Here is a 22,593-nt window from a genome sequence, read left to right as displayed (position 1 = left end):
TGAGCGCGCGAGACTCAGCAACGAAACTTCTACACGGCTAGAAGGACAGCATGCCGACGGGCGGCGCACTATGCATGATAGATCGTCGCCCAAGTCAACGCTCAGCGTTTTCCTTGCGTTGATTGTTCTATTTATCATGATTGAGGAAAAAGATAGACAAATACACATAAATAAAAGACTGAGCAGTGATCTCCTCCTGCAAACTCGGGCGTTTGGCCCGTGTCTGCGATTGTTTCCAGGCACAGCTTTGGCAGTTCCGGGATTTGCAGCAACAGGAGTTCCAAACGGAGGACTGAGGGGCGGGCGGCTGTGCTCGTCAATCAGGGTAGCTTGCGCATTGGGGTCCCACCATTTTCTTGTCACAGTCCTACCCTGCTTGACGTTTACAAAGTCACGACGAAACCCTAAAACCATCGTCAAGTTGCAGAAAGAAACGAGGAGACGGAGTGCCTTTGGATGACGCGCCGCACCTGTGCAGTGCTTGTGTTGCTGGCATGGGAGAGTTGAAGAGTGTCAGCGAAGTCCTGCCGATTAGCGTGTTCACCTGATCTGCGCATTGCCGCATTTTCAAAGGCTTTCAGTAAATTATTTGCCACCGATGGACAAAAGAATCATTGGTCGAGAGCTTTCTAGCTTCAAGATTTGAAAACGCGGGGCGTCAGGAAGGCATATGTACACATGGATGAATAAGAAAATACCATGTCGAGACCCCAAACTGGGCAACAAGGAAAAATAAGCGAGATGAGACGGGATGGCGCACCCTGCGATAAGTAAACAATTTAATTTGCCGACAATCCAGGCTGCTTATTATTATTTCACGTTCACCTACCGCTTTCTTCCTATCCGTCACCTTCTCTCTCTTTCCCGTCCGTTCCTTCCTTACCCTCCCTCAGCCGTCCCATCGCCCACTGTCCACGCCCACTGTCCTCGTCGCAAGCCGTGCCGACGACATAGACAAGGTCGACAGAGGATCAAGCACCTCCCGACGACGCCCGACCCACACATTTGGCCAAGGAGTGCGAGAGATTATTTCCAGCTCACAGCTGCCAGGCACATTTACACCTCGTTGCGCAAAACCTCCTCGCGCATTCGACTTTCCTCCCCTCCTTCCACTCCCCCTATTCTTTTTCCCATTCCGTACGTGCCAGTTTGTTTCCTCGCTCTCTTCTCTCCGATAGCCACCTTTGGCATCTCCCTCCGCAGCTATGACCTGCTTCTCTAGAGGCAGGCGCCTCTTTACTGCCGCAGCTGCCGCTTTGTCGGCGTTAGCACTCGTCGCTGCTGCGCCGTACAACGCAACATATGATGCGTGGAATCTCAACAAGAATCAAGCCGCGACCGACCCGACGCAATACACAACCACGCGAGCAAACACGACCTACACCCCCTCACCGTCAAACTGGCGTTCTCTACCGTTTTACACAATCCTGCTTGACAAATTCGCAGATGGTGACCCGACAAACAATAACTTCTTTGGGCTCAAGTATGAGCATGACTGGCACGAGACGCAGATGCGGTTTGGCGGGGACATAAAAGGGTTAAAGAACAAGCTTGACTACCTCCAGGGCATGAATATTCGAGGCGTCTACATAGCCGGTACAATATTTTTGAACATGCCGTGGCAAGCTGACTCCTATTCGCCTCTTGACTTTACCACGCTCGATCCTCACTGGGGTACTATTGACGACTGGGTCGAATTTATTGACGAGATTCATGCACGGAACATGTATATTATGATGGACTTCACCGTCGGTACGATGGGTGATATGATTGGTTTTCAAGGGTATGTCAATTATACTTGAGTCCTGCAGTAACGTTAAAATTTGTCATTGGTTTTTTATAGGCATCTAAATGAGTCTACTCCTTTTTCGCTGGACGAGTATGACGCGGTCTGGAAGAAGCCTTCTTACACACCATGGGATTTTGAGACCTATAAGGACTTCTCTTTTGGCAATGGACACAATAGCTCTTGCGTCATGCCTCAGTTCTGGTGGGAAAATGGAACCCAGCTGACAATTACGACGAACGGGTGCAAAGCAAGTGACTTTGACCAGTATGGTGACCTGGAAGCTTTCGGTGTCCATCCAGATTGGCAGCGTCAGCTGACTAAGTTCGCGAGTGTGCAAGATCGTCTGCGTGAATGGCAGCCGGCTGTCATGGCCCGGTTGCAGAATTTCGTTTGCATGGTTATTACTGCACTCGACATCGATGCGATCCGTATCGACAAGTCAACGCAGGTGACTCTTGATGCACTTGCGAGCTGGACGACTGCGGCTCGCAAATGTGCTGCTAGTCATGGGAAGAACGATTTCCTTATTGTCGGTGAAGTCACTGGTGGTAACACATTCGGTGCCCTCTACTACGGACGTGGTCGCACTCCTAATAATTTGCCGAACCCGGATCTGCCGACGATTTACAACATCTCTGCAACAGATGATCAATTTTTCCTGCGCGACTATGGCCATAACGGACTCGACGGTGCTTGTTTCCACTATTCCATCTATCGTGGACTTGAACGTTTCCTTGGGATGGATGGAAACCTTCAAGTTGCTGACGACGTTCAAGTCAACTTCGTTGATGCTTGGAACCAGATCTTCGTTACCAACGACTTCTTGAATCCATCTACAAACGTCACTGATCCGCGACACATGTTCGGAACAAGCAACTTTGATATCTTCCGTTGGCCGAGTTTGGTGAATGGTACCCAGAAGAGTGCACTTGCGACGTTCATCACATCGCTTCTTATGCCTGGTATTCCCTTATTGTACTATGGCGAGGAGCAGGCGTTCGCAATCTATGACAACGGTGCGAGCAATTATCTTTATGGGTAAGTGGTTCGCTTTGTATTACTTCACACCCTTTCTTACGAAGCATTAGCCGTCAAGCTATGCCAGGTAACAAGGCATGGCAACGTCATGGCTGTTACAAGCTCGGTTCCGACCAGTTCTATGGTTTCCCGCTTCAAAAAGCAATTACCGCGTGCATGGACGATACAGAAGCGCTTGATCATTTTGATCCAACGGCGGAGTCTCGCAGGCTTTTCAAGCAATTCTACTATCTGCGCGAGCAATATGCAGCACTCACAGATGGGCTGGCTCTCGTCCAGCGTGGTAACTGGACTCATTTGGAGACCATGCCGGGCTCGAACCAGACAGCGACTGAGCTCGGTTTATGGACCGCATCGCGCGCTGGTATTCCGAATGCACAGACACTCACTGGATCCAATTACACAGCAGACGTCTGGATGCTTTACACGAACGAAAATATGACGCAGACGTATACGTTTGACTGCAAAGGCAGCTCTTGGATAAGCACTCCTTACGAGTCCGGCACGACTATCAAGAACTTGGTTTATCCATTTGAGACGTACCAGCTTGTTGAGAGTCAGTCACCGTTCTTCAACGATGGAAAGGCGCCTTTCGTGGGTTGCTTGCAATCTATCTCGATGGATCCATTCTCTTTCAAAATCTTCGTGCCGGAGGCGAACTGGGTTTCCGTGCCACCCATGCTTACGAAGTTCTCACCGGGACATGATGCTCGTCTCTTAACAGTTGACGGTGATAATAACTCGACAAACATCGATATCCGTCTTGAGTTCAATGTCGCGATGGCCTCCTGTGATGCTGTGACAAACGCGTTATCTTTCAACGTGTCGAGTTCTGGAACAGGTTCGACTCCATCGGTGACGAACGTCCAGTGCGGGAATTTACCAAACCCAGATCCACCAACCATCATCGGATCAGGCACAAGTTCTTGGTCGTGGAATGCAACGCTTACGAACGTTCCAGACGGAATTATTATGCTTACACTTGACAACCCAGCGTCAAGCAGTGGAATTACGACGGGTGCAAAGGATCATTTACTGTTGCGCAAAGGCAAAGCAGACAATGTCATGGTGTTCCCGGACAGCGACTACGATAATAGTGCATTTACATTTGATAGCAGCAGCAAGACGTATACTTTCACGCATAAGGCAATTGGCGCAGATAAGTTCAGGTATTCGGTGGACTTTGCACAAACCTGGTCCCAGTGGATGGACTGGGAAGCTACAACGACAATTGACAACGGTACCTTCTTTGGGGACAAAAACAGGAATTGGTGGGAGGGCCAGCACGTCATTGTGCAGTGTACGCGCTTCATTTTTTCTTTCTAACTGTCTCAACTGATTACGATGAACGAATATTTAGACTGGTCAGAAACTGCCGCGAGTGCTTATCATGCGGTGCATGCAGACCATGATTACGGCTTCAAGCGTCGTGTTCCTCAATTCCTCGCTCGTGGTCCATTCAACACGTGGGGTTTCGACTCCGGTGTTAGATCACAGATGGAGCAGACAGGCGACAATACTTGGGAGCTTGAGATCATGACGAGCTGGCCTGCATTTGTCCAGCTGAACGTGTATGGCTTTGATGACTACTTCTACGGAGACACGGACGGCGATGGGATCTTAGACCGCCTCCCGCCGAATTCCGTTGCCGCGAACTACGTGAACATGAGTGCGCCCCCCAAGCCACATCTTGCATGGAAACTGGTCGTAGATGACCACTTAATGTCATGGACGCTTGAACCAAAGGGCGAGAGCTCCGTTGCGGCGATTTTGTATGCGCTTTTGCTGTCGATTCCAGTCATTACTGGTACACTCGCAGTTCTCATCTTCATGTGGAGCTTCTACGGGATCAAGTACAATAAGTGGGGTCTCAAGGAGAACAAGCCATCGCACTCGAACTACTTTCCTATCCTTGGTTCACTTGGCAACAAATCGACGCATGACCTCAAGGATGGCGCAAATGAGAAGCATGGACACACAGGTCTTGCTTACACTGGTGAAATGATCGGCTGGCCTGAGGATAAGAATAAACGGCGTTGCGTCCTCATTGCTACACTAGAGTACGAAATAATCGACTGGAAACTTAAGGTCAAAATCGGTGGTCTCGGTGTCATGTCCAGTCTTATGGGCAAAGCTATGACAGATGTTGATCTTATTTGGGTCATCCCTAAGGTGAAGGACCTCGAGTACCCTCCTGGAGAACCCGCAGAGCCAATCGAGGTTATCATCTTCGGCGAACCGTACCTTATCGAAGTCGAGACTCACGTTCTGGACAACATCACATACGTTATTCTCGATAGTCCGGTCTTCCGCGCACAGACAAAGGCCGACCCGTACCCGGCACGTATGGACGACTTGAGCTCTGCGATTTTCTATTCGACATGGAATCAGGCGATAGCTGCGACTGTGCGTCGCTTCCCACAGATTGACATCTATCACATCAACGACTACCATGGTGCACTTGTTCCGATCTATTTACTGCCGAAGGTTCTCCCTGTGTGTTTGTCGCTTCACAATGCCGAGTTCCAGGGTTTGTGGCCACTCCGGACTAAAGAGGAAATGAAGGAAGTCTGCTCAGCGTTTAACATAAGCAAGGAGCATTGCACCAAATATGTGCAATTCGGAAACACGTTCAACTTGTTGCACGCTGCGGCCTCATTCATCAGCGTGCACCAGAAGTCCATCGGTGTCGCCGGTGTATCGGACAAATATGGTAAACGTAGTTGGGCACGGTATCCTGCTCTGTGGACGCTGAAGCATGTTGACTCGCTTCCTAACCCGGATCCGACGGACATTGCGGCTCTCGATGAGAATCCGGTTGCATTGAAGGAGATTCGCATTGATGACGAGGCGGAAGCGAAGCGACCCGAATATAAGCGACAAGCGCAAGAATGGGCTGGCATTAAGCAGGATCCCAAGGCTGATCTCTTCGTATTCGTCGGTCGGTGGTCAAAGCAGAAAGGTGTGGACCTTATTGCAGATGTCATGCCATCTCTGTGAGTATTTGTCTATTCGGGTTTTGTGCGGTACAAAATATTAACTTATATATTTAAGCTTGGAGAAGCGTTCTTCCATCCAGCTTATCTGTGTCGGTCCTGTTATTGATCTTTACGGTCGGTTCGCCGCCGAGAAATTGGCTCGTCTAATGGAGATATATCCGGATCGCGTCTACTCGAAACCAGAGTTTACTGCCCTTCCTCCATACCTGTTCAGCGGTGCAGATTTCGCGCTTATCCCGTCTCGTGATGAGCCGTTTGGTCTCGTTGCTGTCGAGTTTGGTCGTAAGGGTGCTCTCGGTGTGGGTTCGCGTCTTGGTGGTCTTGGTCTTATGCCGGGATGGGTGCGTAAACTCTTCTTTTTCATTGAGCTTGAATTTTCTGATGAGTATTGTACAGTGGTTCCCTGTCGAGTCGACGTCAACAGCACACATGCTTTCGCAGTTGTCAAAGACAATCAAAATGGCGCTCAAATCCACGGAGGAAGAGCGTGCGCTTCTACGTGCTCGCTCTGCTGTCCAGCGGTTCCCTGTTGTCGAATGGCGACAGCGTATGGAAGACTTCCATAAGCGCAGCATTGGCACAAGCCGGCAAGTAGCTGGCCACAATGCTTGGAGGCAATCGGATGGCGAGCTAGTACACGCCCCTCAGGTTGCTCACTTGGACCACGATGATTGGGATCCTGTCTATCAAGCCGAGCCAACTCAGCCGCAATGGGACACACGAAGCATGATGGAGAACTCCAGGATGTCGAATGTGCCACCGTCACCTGGAATACCGAATTCACCTGGTCAATGGAGTCAGTCAACGCTTGCCCCACCGCGCATCGATGAGCATGGGCGACGACCTTCGACGGGTTCTGACGATGGTGAGGATTACTTCTCGACAGCTCGATCGCGCGCTCCTAGCACTATTGGCACACCTTCAGAAGGCGGCGGCTTTGATAGCTTCTTGGCAAAGGCAAACAAGACAATTGCGAAGGAACAGAAGCATGCACCAGATCCTTTCTTGGATGATGCGGCACCAAAGAAGCCGTTTGGCCCACATTCTCGAAACTCATCACGGGACTCGATCGCATCTATAGTGGACGAGAAAGCGAACTCTCCGTTGAACAAGGCTATTGCTTCGGTAAATTACTCTTATATTTATCATGATCATTTTGGTATACTGATAACTTGCTTTTGCAGTTTACTGATGCGGATGGCGAGGTTGCTCAGGAGTTCATCCAGAAGCTTCAGAACCTGTCCTCGGAAAACTCGAAGAGTGAACTGTCAATCGAACGCTACCTGCAGAAGAGCGAGGAGGCTTTCTTCGATAAAGTGCGGAAGGAGAAGCTGTCGACGGCAGCGAGTATCCGGTCGTCGACGCGCGATTCTGTTTGGGGAACGCCTTCAGAGTACGAGCCGTCGCGCCCTCACTCTCCGAGCACGTATTCTTTTGCACCGAGCTCCCACTACAACGGAGGATTCAACACGGAAGAATACAGTGGTCCTTTACCGAATGAGAAGGGCGAGGTTGTCATGACTCGGCTACAGATTGCTTTGTCGCACACTATTGGAGGCTGGCCGCTCTACACTATCATTATCGCAGCGGGCCAGATGTTAGGAGCGACGAGTTTCCAGATCACTCTTTTGTCTGGTCAGAACTTCCAAACAGATCTGCAACTGTACGTCCTCGGTGGAATCTTTCTGGCCTCTTCAGCTGTGTGGTATACGGCTTTCCGGCTCAAGCCATCTGTGTATGTGCTATCGGCACCGTGGATCTTCTTCGGCATTGCCTTCTTCATCATCGCGTTACCTGCTGTGTCTTCGGTATTTGACAAGGTGCATTACGCGTTACAAAGTGCTGCGACATGGTCATATGCAGTCGCTTCATCCGCAGCGTTCTTGTTCTTTGGTCTGAATTTCGGTGAGGAGGCTGGTGCAGCGACGGAAGTCTGGACATTGCGTGCGTGCGTCGTACAAGGTTCACAGCAGATTTGGGTTGCAGCGCTCTGGTACTGGGGACATCAGCTCAATGGTTCAACGGCTACCGCACCACCGTGGTGGATCGTTCTCGTTCTTTGGCCATTGGCCATCATGAGCTTCGTCTTTGCATATCTCTTGTTGTACGGTCTTCCGGACTACTACCGCCAGGTCCCGCCAAAGGTGCCGAACTTCTTGAAGACCCTCTTCCGTCGTAAGCTTGTGTTATGGTTCCTTGCATCCGAGATTCTGCGTGACTACTGGTTGAGCGGTCCTTACGGCCGTAACTGGTCGTTCCTTTGGTCTGTGCCGATCCCGAAGTGGGCAACGCTCCTGCTTATCATTACCTTCTTCGTCGTTGTGTGGGGCATCCTTATGGTGATCCTCACATACTTCAGTAAGACACATACATGGTTGTTGCCTGTGTTTGCTGTCGGTTTGGGTGCACCGCGTTGGGCGCAGATGTTATGGGGTACTTCGTCGATTGCATACTACTTGCCCTGGGCGGGTAAATCGGGACCGTACCTTGGTGTATCGCTCTGGCTCTGGCTAGGTGTACTAGATGCAGTCCAAGGTGTTGGTCTGGGTATGATCCTCCTTCAGACTCTCTCTCGGTTACATGTTTGCGCAACGCTGGCATTTGCCCAGATCATCGGATCTATTTGTGTGATGGTCGCGCGGGCCTCGGCTCCCAACAGGATTGGTCCTGGTAATGTCTTCCCCGATGTTGGTACATGGGATATGGACGATGGAGTTAGAGATAGTCCAATTGGCAAGCCAGCGTTCTGGATCGCGCTCATCTGCCAGCTTGTCATCGTAATCGGCTACTTCTGGTTCTACCGCAAGGAGCAACTTTCACGACCGTAATGTCTTCTGCTTCACCAACAATGGACTCCTATTGGATACATATGCTTTCGTTGTTCCTTCGGTTCCCGTATTCTCTGGGCTAAATTTTCACTTTCTTTATACGTATGTGGGCATATTGTGGCCTGTTAAGTTCTCCCTTACAGGACCTTACCAATGGACATTCGTTGCGCGGGACTCAACAGCCAACTCATACACATTAGTAGACTATCCATATATCTACACTCGCACACTACTACTATTACTACTATTACTACAACACTAACTAGCATTCTACATATAGTCCAACTCACTTTTTTTTTCTCGTTTCTGTAATCATCGAACTGTAGACACGGCACTCTCTTTCCTTTTTTTTCGTTTGGTTTTCACTTTGTCTGTCGCTTTGTGATTGGTATCAACGGACGCTCCTTTCTCACTCCTTCAGACCATACTCGATATATAAAACGGCTTCCGTGGACAAGATGAAGTAGGATTACAAAAAAAAATCTGATAATGATACACAATTTTGTTTACATTGGCAGAAGTAATATTAGGACCTAGACGGCATACCGATGCTCTATAGTTGGGGCTAAGAGGCAGCTGGCAGTGTGTGGGGACCATAAATTCTGAGTAGACTCCATTGTTGCGTCTAACTCACATTCAATAAAAGCTCACGTGTTGGAGTAACGCACTGGATTTAATTAGTAGTAATAGTCGTAGAATACAGTACACTTCTCAGGTTGATTGATTGATTCCTTGAATCCGTTCTTTTCCCGCTTCTCTTTCATTCAAAAGACCGGAATGCGGATCAATCCGATTGACATGCCCCTAACGCGATGGAAAGGGACACTCGTATCTCCTTCATCTCCCTCTATCACTTAGCATCACTATCATGACCTCGAAACAAGCTGGTTCGAGTCCTGCACTGCACAGCAGGGATCGGTGAGTAAACAGACTGTCTTGAACGAAGGAAAGACTCTGAAGTTACTTCACAATGCAGGTTTCTCTACCTGAAAGGTACCCACAAATCATTGTTGCTGTCAGGCGCCCGTTCTGACTGTCTCTGCAGAAATTACAGTCGACTTTACTCGTTCACGCCCAGACTGCAAGCTTCATCTCAAGCTGAAAGATGAAATGAAGACCCCATACGAATCGAAGGAATTCGGAAAGACAGAACGACTGCAGTGGAACTGCGAACTGTATTTGATCTCGGCTTATTCATCAATGACGAAACTAATCCATTTATCATTAAGATACGTGAAATCTCCGAGCAAGGCTATGCTGACTATAAAAGACGCTGGTAATGGCTTGAAAAAGAAGTGGAATGTCGAACTGCAATTAGATTTCGGCTCGACGGATTTCCGTGAGAATGATACCGCCGAACGAATTGGTACTTAGTTAATCGGAAACGAATTACATGGATCACTGACAGCATATGCAGATGTAAATTATGGCCTTATCGTCAAACTAACATTCGGAGCCCCGGGGAAGGTATGGAATCAAAAATTACACGGTTGGAGAGATGTTATACAACTGTGCCTGCAGAAGTTCGTTTTTGCTCGATTGCTTGCCAACAAGGCCGTCTCTGCTCTTGCAACGAAATTGCCTATGCTGGAAAAGGTGGACAGGGTCCTCAGCTATTTCGAACTTATCGTAAAATTTGGTCTGGCCGCCTCCGAAGTAAGTACAGAATTGATATAATAATTCTTCGCATTTGCTGATCATAACCTTCAAATAGGTTAACCCTTGTGCAAAGGCTGCTGTTGCTGGCCTCGACGCGGCCTTCCAGGTTTGTGATATCTGCGTGCATTTGCTCTGACTAATCTTTTCCTAGAAATTCCAAGAGATTCCGACAAATCATCGCGAGTTCGTGAGCATCATGGGCGATATCGTTCTGACAACAACTCTGCTTGAGTCGTTACACGAACGTATTAAGGATGAGGTGGTACAAGAAATCCTGAGGAGCTTCAGTGACTTCGTTGACGGTATATCTCGAGATCTGATCAGATATTCTTCCGAATCGAAACGCAGTAAGTAGATCAAGCCTCAGATAGAATGTGGTTAACTACTTTTCAATTAGCGTTCCTACTGCGAAACTGGTACAAGTCCAAACAGATTGAGGCAAAGGAGCTTCATTCCCGGCTGATGCGGCTCTGTGAAATTCTGAACCTTGGACTTACTTGTGAGTCGAAGCTCTAGAATAGCTGCCCCTTGCTTATATACCACAGGTCATCAACTGTCAGAAGCGGATGAGAACTCCCTTAGACAATTAAGACCACCGAGGAATAGTTCTTTTGATCCGGATCGCTGCTGCCTGGAAGATACCAGGACAGAGCAATTGCTCATCATCGACGAGTGGATTCGTTCAGAAGATCCAAACGACCAACTCTATTGGATTTATGGTGTTGCCGGCTGTGGGAAGACCTCAGTCGCAGCATCAGTCGCATCGACACTAGATTCATGGAGGTTTCTGTCTTGCTCCTTCTTCTGTAGCAGGGACGTTCCTGAGCGTAGGGATCCGGCCCGAGTTGTCCATGCTCTGGTTTATTTCCTGGCAAGGGTCAGTTCGCCTTTCAAGACCTCCCTACTTCGGCTGCTCAATGATGATTCCGACTTTCTCGAGAAACCGTTGCAGGCACAAATCAATGCGTTGCTCTCTCATTCTTTTGCAGAGCCTTCTCATTGGGCAAACTGTCGGTCGGTCGTCATTGTCTTCGACGCCCTGGATGAATGCGAGGACAGCGGAAGGGCGGCTTTGTTTCTCGCCAGAGTAATTGAGCGGGTACCTCCTCTCAAAGTCATAGTAACCAGCAGGCCTCTTCCTGAGATCCAAGAACGATGGGACATATTGGAGCAAACCGGGAAATTGACGTCCTGCGACTTATTCGAAGTGAACGCTCACAATGACATCGTGCTCTTTACACGCGAGGAATTCAGAACCAATTCGAAGTTACCGCGTGATTTCACTGAGGATCAGATGGAGGCACTTGCGCGAAAAGCTTCAGGGCATTTCATATGGATCACGACCGTCCTGAAGCACGTTAGCAATCAACTCCGGAAGAAACGCGAGGTGTTGGACCGGATACTTGTTTCCACATCGGACAAGAAGTTTGAAGGGAAACTCGACGCTCTGTATCGGCAAGTGCTTGATGATGCCTCTGAGAAGTCCGACGACCGCGTGGAGACAATACGACTACTCATTGGCCTTGTTTTTGTGACGTCAAGGAACAGACCGCTTCCGGCAGAGGCGTTACATACATTTGTTTATTCCGAGTTCGAGCTAGATGAGCTAACGGAAACATTGCAAGAGTTAGGCTCGGTAGTTACTGTGGAACCTCAGACAGGTGCTATCCGGGTCTGCCATCCATCGTTCTTGGACTTTGTTGGTAGCCGTGAACGGGCTGGATGTTATTGGATGGAGAGTTCAGTGTTGGACATGACGATGGCAGAGGGTTGTCTTAATATCATGGCATCGGGACTCAAATTCGACATCTGCAAACTGGAATCTTCGCACGTTCCAAACTGTGAAGTCCACGATCTTGCGGAACGAATATACAAGACTATCCCCTGTGAGCTGCAATACAGCTGCCTGTATTGGCTGAACCACCTATCGAGGTGTCGAGCCGATGAAAAAGATGAAATATCGATCAAGCAGAAGTTTCGCGACGTGTTTTGCCAGGCGAAAGCACTGTATTGGCTGGAGGCGTTGAGCCTCATGTCTGGATTGAAGGCGGCGGCATCAAGTCTTCGAGATCTTCCTCGTTTAGTTAAGGTCCGTATCGCATGACGTGTTTATAACTTGTGTCTAACAAATCTATAAAGCTCATAGATGCAGACGAGGAACTACGCAATTTTATGACCGATTTATACCGTTTTGTGATGGCGTTTCATGAACCGATGGCAATCAGTGCACCACATGTCTATATTTCAGCCTTGCTCTGGACACCTTCCAAGTCTATAATTGCGGAATCGCAGTACCAGATATTCACGAGCGGTCGATTGGTTCTGGAGGGGCTCGAACACTATTGGCCCATCGCTTTGCAAACATTATTAGTAGGCTCTCAGGTGTGCTCAGTTGCATATTCCCCAAGCGGGCGTTGGATTGTATCTGGGTCCGATGATAAAACCATCCGCATCTGGGATGCGGAGACCGGCGCTCCCATTCGTGAACCGCTTCGAGGTCATGATGACTGGGTCCGTTCCGTTGGATTCTCCCCAGACGGACGCCACATCGTCTCTGGTTCTGATGACAAGACTATCCGCATCTGGGATGCTGAGACGGGAGTTCCCATTTGTGAACCGCTTCGGGAGCATGAAGATTCGGTCGTGACTGTTGAATATTCCCCAGACGGACGTCGCATTGTCTCTGGGTCTCGTGACAACACTATCCGCATCTGGAATGCTGAGACGTGTGTTCCCATTTGCGAACCACTTCGAGGGCACGAAGATTCGGTTGTTTCTGTCAGATACTCTCCGGACGGACGCCGCATTGTCTCTGGGTCTCGTGATAACACCATCTGCATATGGAATGCTGAAACACGTACACCCGTTTGTGCATCGCTTCGAGGTCATGAAAATTGGGTCGTTTCTGTTGGATATTCCCCAGACGGAAGACATATTGTCTCTGGGTCTTATGACAAGACCATACGCATCTGGGATGCTGAGACAGGTGCTTCTATTTGTAAACCACTTCGAGGACATGAAGAGTGGGTCGTTTCCGTTGAATATTCCCCAGACGGACGTTGCATTGTCTCTGGATCTCGAGACAACACCATCCATATCTGGAACACTAAGACTGGTATTCCCATTTGTGAACCGCTTCGAGGGTACAATGGTCTGGTCTACTCGGTTGGTTATTCTTCAGACGGACGTCGCATTATTTCTGGATCCAGTGACAACACCATCCGCATCTGGAATGCTAAGACAGATGCTCTCATTCGCGAGCCACTTCGAGAGCATAATGGTTCGGTCTACTCGGTCGGATGTTCCCCAGACGGACGTTGCATTGTCTCTGGGTCTGGTGATAAGACTATTCGCATCTGGGATGCTAAGACGGGTGCTCCCATTTGTGAGCCGCTTCGAGGGCATAATGGTTTGGTATATTCGGTTGGATATTCACCAGACGGTTGTTGCATTGTCTCTGGGTCTTCTGACAAGACCATTCGCGTCTGGGATGCTCGGACGGGTGTTCCCATTCTGGAACCGCTTCGAGGGCATGGAAACTCGGTCATCTTCGTTGGATATTCCCTTGATGGACGTTGCATCATTTCTTTGTTCGATGATAAGACCATCTGCATCTGGAATGCTAAGACGGGTGCCCCTATTGACAGGCTGCTCGGAAAGGGTAAACGTGGTTTGGTTCGCCGCGCTAGATATTCCCCATCCTTCTCTACCATCTGCATGTGGGATACTGAGACGGGTGTTCGCATTCGTGACGTGCCTGGAAAGTATGAAGTTGGTACTGAGCATATTAAGCATCTCTCAGACGGACGTTGCATTGTCTCTGGATCTGATGAGACGGCTATCTGCATATTCAACAGTCACGACCGAATCTTCATGCTCTTGAAGTGGTTCACAGACGGGAACACCAGTATCAGCACTCCATATTCCCCAGACGGACGTCACATTGTCTCTGGATCTCGTGACAAGACCATCCGCATCTGGGATGCTGAGATAGGTGCTCCCATTTGTGGACCGCTTCGAGGACATGAAGATTCGGTTGTTTTTGTTGGATATTCGCCAGACGGACGTCGCATTGTCTCTGCGTCTCGCGACAAGACCATCCGCATCTGGGATGTTGAGACGGGAGCTTTGACTTGTGAACCGCTCCAAGGCCATGAAGATTCAGTTGTTTCTGTTAGACATTCTCCGGACGGACGCTATATTGTCTCGGGGTCTCATGACAAAACCATCCGTATCTGGGACGTGCAGACGGGTGTTCCTGTTCCTATTGGTGAGGCTCTCCAAGGGCATGAAAGTTCAATCAACTCCGTTGGATATTCTCCCGACGGTTGCTGCATTGTATCCGGATCTTCTGACAATACCATCCGAATCTGGGATGCTAATTGTCATATTCTTGCGAGAGAGCTACACGAATGTCAAGGCAGTTGGTTTGGCTTCTCACAAGAAGGAATGTACATTCTGTCAAGTTCTGACAGAGACGATACACTGTGGAGAATTCCTCCACATATTTCAAATGACGGGTGGATTCGAACATCAGATGGTGGTCTCGTACTATGGGTTCCTCACGAATATCGGAACGGAGTTTGTGATATGAGTCTTTATACCCTTCCACATAATGCAACTGGGCACCCTGTCAGGATTGATTGGCCAAGACTACTGCATGGTACTACATGGACTTCTGTGAAGATAGAAGATTAGACTAAAATTGGACTATCAGTCTCTTCATTTTAAATATCAATGTATCTTTGTTTTAGGAACAGTCTACTGTACTAGTAGTGTATACTCTATTTACTATACAATATCAGACTCTTACTATTGATCACCTGTATCTCTTGTGATTAACAATTCTTGTTGACTTACTATTTTGTCCAAAGAAAGAGGTGGGTTGATTGCTTCAAAAAAGCTGGAATACATACTGTTGAGAGCTAGTCTTATTCAATCCCCAATCACTCATGTCCATCATCTTGAACATATCTGCCATGTTCAGTGTACCTCCTGCACCTCTTGCCCACCCCCACCTCTGACTCTGCCCAACACACCAAAGCCCTCCAAGGCTGCCTATTCTGTTTCACATTTGCAATGCTATGTGTTAGCTTAACTATTAGTGAAACCCTACAAGGAAGAAGAGAAGAGGACAGTAACTTGCATTGGATCTCCTCTCTGTCCTGCTACTATCTGCCCAGTTCCATTTCTTGTCCAAACACTGCCTAGTGAACAGATTATGATCTAATCCTTGTTCTTCACAGAAGTCCAAGCAGTTCCGTGCGACAACCGTGACCAGTCAATCCTAACAGGATGTCCTCTCGCGTTGCGCGGAATAGTGAAAAGGCTCATATCACAAATGCCATTCTGGTATTCAAAAGGAACCCACAGAACGAGACCACCGTCCGAGTCTCGAATCCATCCGTCAGTCGGAATACAGGGAGGTAATCTCTGCAGCGTGTCATTGGTATCAGAGCTTGACAGAGTAAATGTTCCATCCTGCCGAAAGCCAATCCAACGTCTTCGACTTTCATGCATCTTGCCTAGAAGAATGTGACAATTGGCATCCCAGACGCGGATTGTCCTGTCGGCGGACCCAGAGATTATGCGACTTCCGTCTGGGGAATATGCAACAGAAAGAACGGTCCATTCATGCCCTCGAAGCGGTTCACCAATGGGATCGCCTGTCTCAGCATCCCAGATGCGGATGATCTTGAAAAACCCGGAGACAATGCAATGTCCGTCTGGAGAATATCCTACAGAATAGACCTGATCTTTCTGTCCTCGAAAGAGCTCACCAATAGGAGCACCTATCTTAGCATCCCATATGCGTATTGTGCTATCGTAAGACCCAGAAACGATGTGAAAGCCATCTGGTGCGTATGCAACACACTGGATACCTCCTTCATGCCCTCGAAGCGGCTCACCGACTGAAATACCCGTCTCAGCATCCCAGAGGCGGATCGTCTTGTCATCGGACCCAGATACAATGCGACATCCGTCTGGGGAATATGCAACAGACCAAACGTTGCTTGTATGTCCTCGAGCCGGTTCGCAAATAGGAGCACCTGTCTCGGCGTCCCAGATACGGATGGTGCGGTCATGAGACGAAGAAACAATGCGACGGCCGTCCGGCGAATATGCAACAGCATAAACGAAATGCTCGTGCCCTCGAAGTGGCTCACCGACTGCAATACCCATCTCGGCATCCCAGATGCGTAGAGTGTTGTCATAAGACCCAGATACAATGTGACGACCGTCCGGGGAATATCCAACAGAAGTAATTGGAGCTTCATGCCCGTGAAGCGGCTCGCCGACAGGAGCACCTGTCGCCACGTCCCAGATGCAGACAGTCTTATCAAAAGTCCCAAAGGCAATATGACGCCCGTCCGGAGAATATGCACCACAATAGACCTTTTGTATCTGCCCTCTAGTTGGTTCACCGGCACGAACACCAGTTTGAGCATCCCATACACAGATCGTCTGGTCCTTAGATGCAGATATAAAGCGACGTCCATCCGGAGAATATACTAGACACCAGGTCCCTTTCTCATGGGCTGGAAGTTGTTCACTGACAGGAGCGCCTGTCTTGGTATCCCAGATGCAAATGGTTGAGTCAGACCCAGAGATTATACGACATCCGTCTGGTGAGTATGCAAGAGACCTATTGTGCCAATCATTCCCTTGCAGTAGTTCGCCAACAGGAGCACCTGTCTCAGTGTCCCGGATGCAGATTGTCCCATTAGACATCCCAAAGGCCATGCGGCGTCCGTCTGGGGAACATGCAATAGAACAGACACGATCTTCACTCTCTTGAAGGAATTCACTGATACGGACACCCGTTTGAGCATCCCAGACGGAGATGCTCATGTCATGAGCTCCATAGATAATGCGACGTCCGTCTAGGGAATAAGTTAGACACTGGTCATAACTCTCATGCCCTCGAAGCGGTTCACCGATGGGAACACCGGTCTCAACATCCCAGATGCGGATGGTTTTATCAGTAGAACCAGAGACTATGTATCGTCCATCTGGGGAATAGGCAACAGAAACAACGTAATCTTCATGCCCTCGAAGCGGCCTTCCGACACGAACACCTGTCCGAGCATCCCAGATGCAGATTGTTCCGTTACCAGATCCAGACATAATACACCGTCCGTCGGGGGAATATGCAATACACTGAATCCAACCCTCATGCCCTCGGAGTGGTTCACTGACAGAAGTACCTGTCTCAGCATCCCAGATGCGTATGGTCCTGTCAGCACATCCAGAGACGATATGCCGTCCATCTGGAGAATATGCAATTGAAGTCACGTCGGAGCCCACCGGTATCGTTCGCAGTGTGATAGGCCAATACCTTTCGAGCCCTTCATCCACTAGCTGAGCGCTGGCGAAGTCCTCGCAATGCAATTTTGCAGTAACCGACTCGGCTGGTGCCCAGAGTAAGGCTGAAATATAAATATGTGGTGCACTGACTGCCATTGGCTCGTAATACGTCATCACGAATCGGAACAAGTCTTCTGTGGATTTCCGAAGTCCTTGGTCCATATTAGAGTACTTTGTGCTTCATTAGATACAGGAACTGGACACTTCGGGATGCAAGAGCTAAACACGAACCTCTGGCAAATACGGAAGATCCCGAAGAATAGATACAGCTGCATTCAACTTCGACAAGAGGCTCAGCGCTTCCAGCCAGTACAGCGATGTCGCCTGACAAAACACGCGAAGCAATTTCTGCTCTATTGAGCTATCATAAACAGCCTCAGCAGGAGACCTCGACATATGCTCCAACCAGTACAGGCAGCTGTACTGTAACTCTTGGGGAATATAATTCTGAATTCGTCCCGCAAGGTCACGGACGTCGCTATTCGGGAGATGCGAAGTTTCCAGATTACATATGTTAAACTTGAGTTCCGATACCATGATATCCAGGCATTTCTTCGCCATATCCTTATCCAATATTGCCATTTCGATCCCATAATGCCTCGCTCTTCTGGGACTTTCAACGAAATCAAGAAATGAAGGATGACACGCTCGGATAGCACCTGTCTCGGACTCCTCGGTCAGAACCGAACCTAACTCCTGCAATAGTCTCTGGAACTCGTCAAACCTGATATCGATAGTGACGAAAGTATGCAGCGCTTTCGCGGGTAGTGGTCTATTTCTTGAGGTCGCGAAGATGAGTCCAATGAGCAGTCTGATTGCATCCATTCGCTCCTGAGAATCCTCACAGGCGTCATCGAGCACGCGCTGGTATATAGCATCGAGTTTTTCCTCTCCTGGGGAATTTGAACGGGTCGAACAAATAATTTGCGTCAATGTATCCTCCTTTCTCCAAGGCAGAATGCTGATATGCTTCAGGACTGTGGCAATCCATATAAAATGTCCAGATGCCTTCTGTGCAAGGGCAACAATCTGATCATCGGGGAATTTCCTCGGCAGACGTGTGTTGGACTTGGAGAACTCTTCACGAGCATAGTGGAGAATATCGGCATAACTGTCCACCTTGAACAAATCGCAAGATCTTAGTGTCTCGAACGCTGTCAACGCTTCCTGTATACGTGGAAGGGGTCTGCTTGTCAAGATGATCTTGAGATGAGGCACCAATTGTAAAATTTTCACAATGAACGAAGATGCATCCTCGTTGTCCTCGCACTCGTCCAAGGCATCGATAACAAGGATGATTGGCCTGGATTGCGTGGAATCTGACATCGTCAGGCGGAAACATGACAGCAACGCTTTGAATTGGGTCAGCAATGGCCTATCCACAAGTTCAGGGTCTTCCTTAAGCAGTCGTAGGAGGGCATCCTTAGAAGGAGGGCTAGCCCTTGCTAAGAAATACACAAGAGAATGAACGAGTCGGGTTGAACTCCTCCGCTCCGGGATGTCCCTGCTGCAGAAAAATGAACCAGATAGAGTCTTGCGCGAATCCAATACGGCTGAAATTGACGCTGCAACTGAACTCTTTCCACACCCCGCAACACCATGAATCCAGTAAAGCTGTTCACATCGATCTGTCAAACGTATCCAATCATCAATCGTTCGTAACACAGCTTTTCTTGTGCCCTGGAGGCAGCAGCGTTTCAAGTCGAAGGAGCTTTTCTCTGGCGGTTTTAGTTGTCGGAGTACCTTTTCGTCTTCCTCTGAAAGTTGATACTGATCTATGTCACAAAGTCAATGAAAGTTGTCCATAGGAAGTTTCGCGACTCACGAATTTCATTGGAGATAGCAATATTCAGGGTTGAACACAACCGATTTAACCGGTCGTTGAATGCTTTGACCTCATTCAATTTCGATTTGTACCAATTGTGCAGCAGAAACCCTGTTCAAGGGTAATTAGCGATATATAGCTCAGAGATTTTCGTACTTACCGAACAGCGGCTTAGAGGAATAACGATATAGATCTCTAGACAACCGTTTGATGATGTCAATGAAATTACTCAAGATGTTCTTTACTGCCTCATTCTCAATGCGTCTTTGCAATAGCTCAAGAAGGGGTAATAACAAAACGACGTCGTCCATGATGTTCACAAACTCGCGATGACAAGTCGGAATCTCTTGGAATCTCTACAAGTATGTTAGTTATAAGAAATCCCAACTCATTGACTCCTACCTTAAAAGCTGCGTTAAGACCAACACTAGCGGCCTTGGCGTAAGGGTGGGCCTATGAGATTGTGCGATTGGTTAGCCACAGAAGTCGCAACACAACTTATATGCTTACTTCGGAGACAGCCGATCCAAAACTCAGGAAAACATCAAGATATCCGAGGACCTTGTCCATCTTCTCCAGCATAGATATCTTTATTGCGAGAGCAGAGACGGCCTTATTGGCAAGCAACCGAGCAACGTCGATGTTCTGTAGACACTATCATAAGCATGTACCTGTAACAGATGACTTTTCGTACATTTCCCGAGACTCCAACTGTTAGCCTGACGGTGAACCCGTGACTCAGATCTAAAAGTATTGTCAGCCATGTTTGCACTACATTACTATTGAACAATTACTGGTTCGTTCGACTGTGTTGTTGTCACAGAAATCGGCCGAGCCAAAGTCAAGTTGCACTTTGGCAATGCAATCCCTTCTCAGAGCATTTACAGAACTCTGTATCGTCATTATAGCTATGCTTGGGGATTTCACGTATCTAAATAATATAATTAATTAATGACCCCAATCGATAAAAATTAGCCGAGTAAGACCTCATACACGTCGCAATTCCATTGTAGAGCTTCCAGCTCTCTGAACACCTTCGATTCGTACCGTGTTTTCATTTCATCTTTGAGCTTGATCTGAAGCCTGCACTTCGGACGTGAACGAGAAAAATTAACAGCGATTTCTGTAAGGGCAGTCAGAACGGTGCCAAATTAAACGATGACTTCTCATGCCTTTTAGGTAAAGAAACCTGTATCGACGGACGATCTCAGCGATTGTTCTTTCCCCAAGGCAGTCAACATTCTGAACACACTTACCGATGCGTAACGTCGTCCACGGAACTTGAGATTGCCTGGGTAAAGGACATGATAGATCACGATGGGAGTTGTGTGGAAGAAACGATCATCTTATTATGTCGTGTTTGAACGAGGCATTCATATGTCACTCGGATTGATCCGCTTCTTACTAGCGGCAGAAGCAGAGGTTGAGACTCATTTGAGAAAGAATTTAAATATGCTGTCCATTATTTGAAATTCACCTGATTTTCCGAGTCGAGTAACTGTGATGATCGCATTTAAGATCAGCAAATTAATTGGACTTATGACATTATCCAGTTACCAGATACAGTAGAATCTATCCTGATGCATAACGTTGTGTAAGTACCTCATTGATGTATTATAACCCTATGTACTGGCAGAGGATTTCAGATTGCACACGAGGGAAAAATCATGGATTATCAGATTTGTGCATCTTGCTATGCATAGCTAATCATACATACAATCCTTTGTACACATCTTACCTATCTACATTTCTCTATTGTTACTGTAGTACAAGTTTTCTTACTTCCTGCGCAACACGACAACAGCCGTTTTATACGGGTACTCAAACACTCCCTTCTCCTTATCAATCCACACCTTCTCTTCACCTTTCTCAACAATCTCGCGTATTCTCTCTCTCACTTGCTTCTGAACATCTGGTGGCTGGATAGCAATGTAGCTCTTGCTGCATACGCGGTCTTGCACACTTTGCTCCGTGGCGGGAATAGAGTGAGAGACAATGGTCTCTTCGTGTGGATTGAAGTTTGCGGCGTAGGAGGGGACGGAGAAGACGGCGCGCCAGAGACCGAGGCGGTACTGTGGAGAGTTTTGTTCATAGGTTTCGTATGAGTCGCGGAGGGTGGCTACCCAGCGGGCGCGTTCCCTAAATTTGTCAAATTATTAAACGATCAGAGTAAAGCGGTGGTGTAATGCTGACCTGTCTTCGAGGTTCCAGATGAAGACAACTATCCCGTCAGGTTTGAGGACTCGCGCGAATTCCTTGATGGCGGCCTCGTGGTCGGGGCACCAATGGAACGCCTTCAAGTCACAAACATAAATACACACACTTATCAAAGTAACGTGTATGCATATATGCGCACCTGAGCAATAACAATCAAATCTGCCCACCCATCTTCCACACCTGTTGCGTTGTCGAACGTACCCTCCGCCACGCTTGCTCGGGGATCTGTAACGGTTTTAGAGAAGACGCTTCGCATGCCTTCACTTGGCTCAATAGCTTTGATTGCAGAGACGCTGGATTGGAAGGAAGGGTGCGAGAGAAAGCAGCGCGTGAATATGCCTGTTCCAGCACCGATTCTGCAAAGAAATTAGTATATGTAGATAAATTGGATGGAAGAATGGGAACGTACTCGACGACGTTAATGGATTCTTTCGACCCAAGTGCTTTATGGATGACTTCGAGTGCTTCAGGTGGGTACGAGGGGCGTGCTCTGCAGTGAAGTGACGCATATAAGCAACATAATAACCTGCTAACAGCATGCAACGAGACGAATTGGAACTAATCTCACTTATCGTAAAGCTCATTCGTCCCCTTCCCAAACCCGGCCTTTGCAAGGTCGTGGACTTTGTGTGTAGGTATAGCGGTCATGATACTAGTAATATGACAGTCTTAACACTCGTAAAGGTGTGTTTTGCCCAGCCTGCAACACTCGATAGACAAGAGTGAAGATAGGGTCTGATAAGCAAGAGTAAGACTTAAAGATGTGTTCGGCCGAGTCAGAACAAGTAGTCCTCGGTATATATAGTATGCATGAGGTCGTGTGAGTCGTTTTTTAGGCAGCCGACGGAATGAAGTATGACTCCGTTCCCG

The 22,593-nt window shown here is 48.3% G+C and overlaps 3 protein-coding genes across 3 annotated transcripts; 2 read left to right on the top strand and 1 right to left on the bottom strand.

The window, feature by feature from the left end:
- The first annotated feature begins 887 nt into the window (after positions 1 to 887).
- FOMMEDRAFT_124676 (modular protein with glycoside hydrolase family 13 and glycosyltransferase family 5 domains) lies at positions 888 to 9,142 on the top strand. The gene is made up of 7 exons (XM_007267662.1): positions 888 to 1,783; positions 1,844 to 2,827; positions 2,878 to 4,127; positions 4,188 to 5,823; positions 5,882 to 6,167; positions 6,223 to 6,951; positions 7,011 to 9,142. The coding sequence occupies exons 1-7, from the start codon at positions 1,206 to 1,208 to the stop codon at positions 8,652 to 8,654; spliced, it is 7,107 nt and encodes a 2,368-aa protein (XP_007267724.1). The 5' UTR covers positions 888 to 1,205; the 3' UTR covers positions 8,655 to 9,142.
- Positions 9,143 to 9,522: 380 nt separating this feature from the next.
- On the top strand, positions 9,523 to 15,121 carry FOMMEDRAFT_168798 (WD40 repeat-like protein; the record flags this gene model as incomplete). Its single annotated transcript, XM_007267661.1, has 11 exons — positions 9,523 to 9,572; positions 9,631 to 9,647; positions 9,700 to 9,829; positions 9,884 to 10,020; positions 10,072 to 10,121; positions 10,176 to 10,310; positions 10,369 to 10,419; positions 10,465 to 10,660; positions 10,711 to 10,812; positions 10,859 to 12,402; positions 12,453 to 15,121. The coding sequence occupies 11 exons, from the start codon at positions 9,523 to 9,525 to the stop codon at positions 15,009 to 15,011; spliced, it is 4,971 nt and encodes a 1,656-aa protein (XP_007267723.1). The 3' UTR covers positions 15,012 to 15,121.
- A 71-nt stretch (positions 15,122 to 15,192) lies between these two features.
- Positions 15,193 to 22,371, bottom strand: FOMMEDRAFT_168797 (WD40 repeat-like protein; the record flags this gene model as incomplete). The annotated part of the gene is made up of 16 exons (XM_007267660.1): positions 15,193 to 15,395; positions 15,460 to 17,852; positions 17,913 to 19,456; positions 19,507 to 19,617; positions 19,667 to 19,862; positions 19,909 to 19,959; positions 20,017 to 20,151; positions 20,201 to 20,250; positions 20,301 to 20,437; positions 20,500 to 20,629; positions 20,763 to 20,797; positions 21,289 to 21,645; positions 21,700 to 21,800; positions 21,863 to 22,079; positions 22,133 to 22,213; positions 22,292 to 22,371. 15 exons carry the CDS (start codon positions 22,369 to 22,371, stop codon positions 15,540 to 15,542), a joined length of 5,538 nt encoding a protein of 1,845 aa, XP_007267722.1. The 3' UTR covers positions 15,193 to 15,395; positions 15,460 to 15,539.
- Positions 22,372 to 22,593: the final 222 nt, after the last annotated feature.

Source organism: Fomitiporia mediterranea, assembly GCF_000271605.1.
Source record: "Fomitiporia mediterranea MF3/22 unplaced genomic scaffold FOMMEscaffold_7, whole genome shotgun sequence".
Taxonomy (NCBI): Eukaryota; Fungi; Basidiomycota; class Agaricomycetes; order Hymenochaetales; family Hymenochaetaceae; genus Fomitiporia; species Fomitiporia mediterranea.
This window is presented reverse-complemented; position numbering and strand designations above follow the sequence as displayed.

Coding starts and splice junctions, on each gene's coding strand:
- FOMMEDRAFT_124676 (XM_007267662.1), top strand. CDS start 1,206: ATGACCTGCTTCTCTAGAGGCAGGCGCCTCTTTACTGCCGCAGCTGCC. Junction 5,824..5,881: donor GCAGATGTCATGCCATCTCT/GTGAGTATTTGT, acceptor TATATATTTAAG/CTTGGAGAAGCGTTCTTCCA. Junction 6,168..6,222: donor TTGGTCTTATGCCGGGATGG/GTGCGTAAACTC, acceptor AGTATTGTACAG/TGGTTCCCTGTCGAGTCGAC.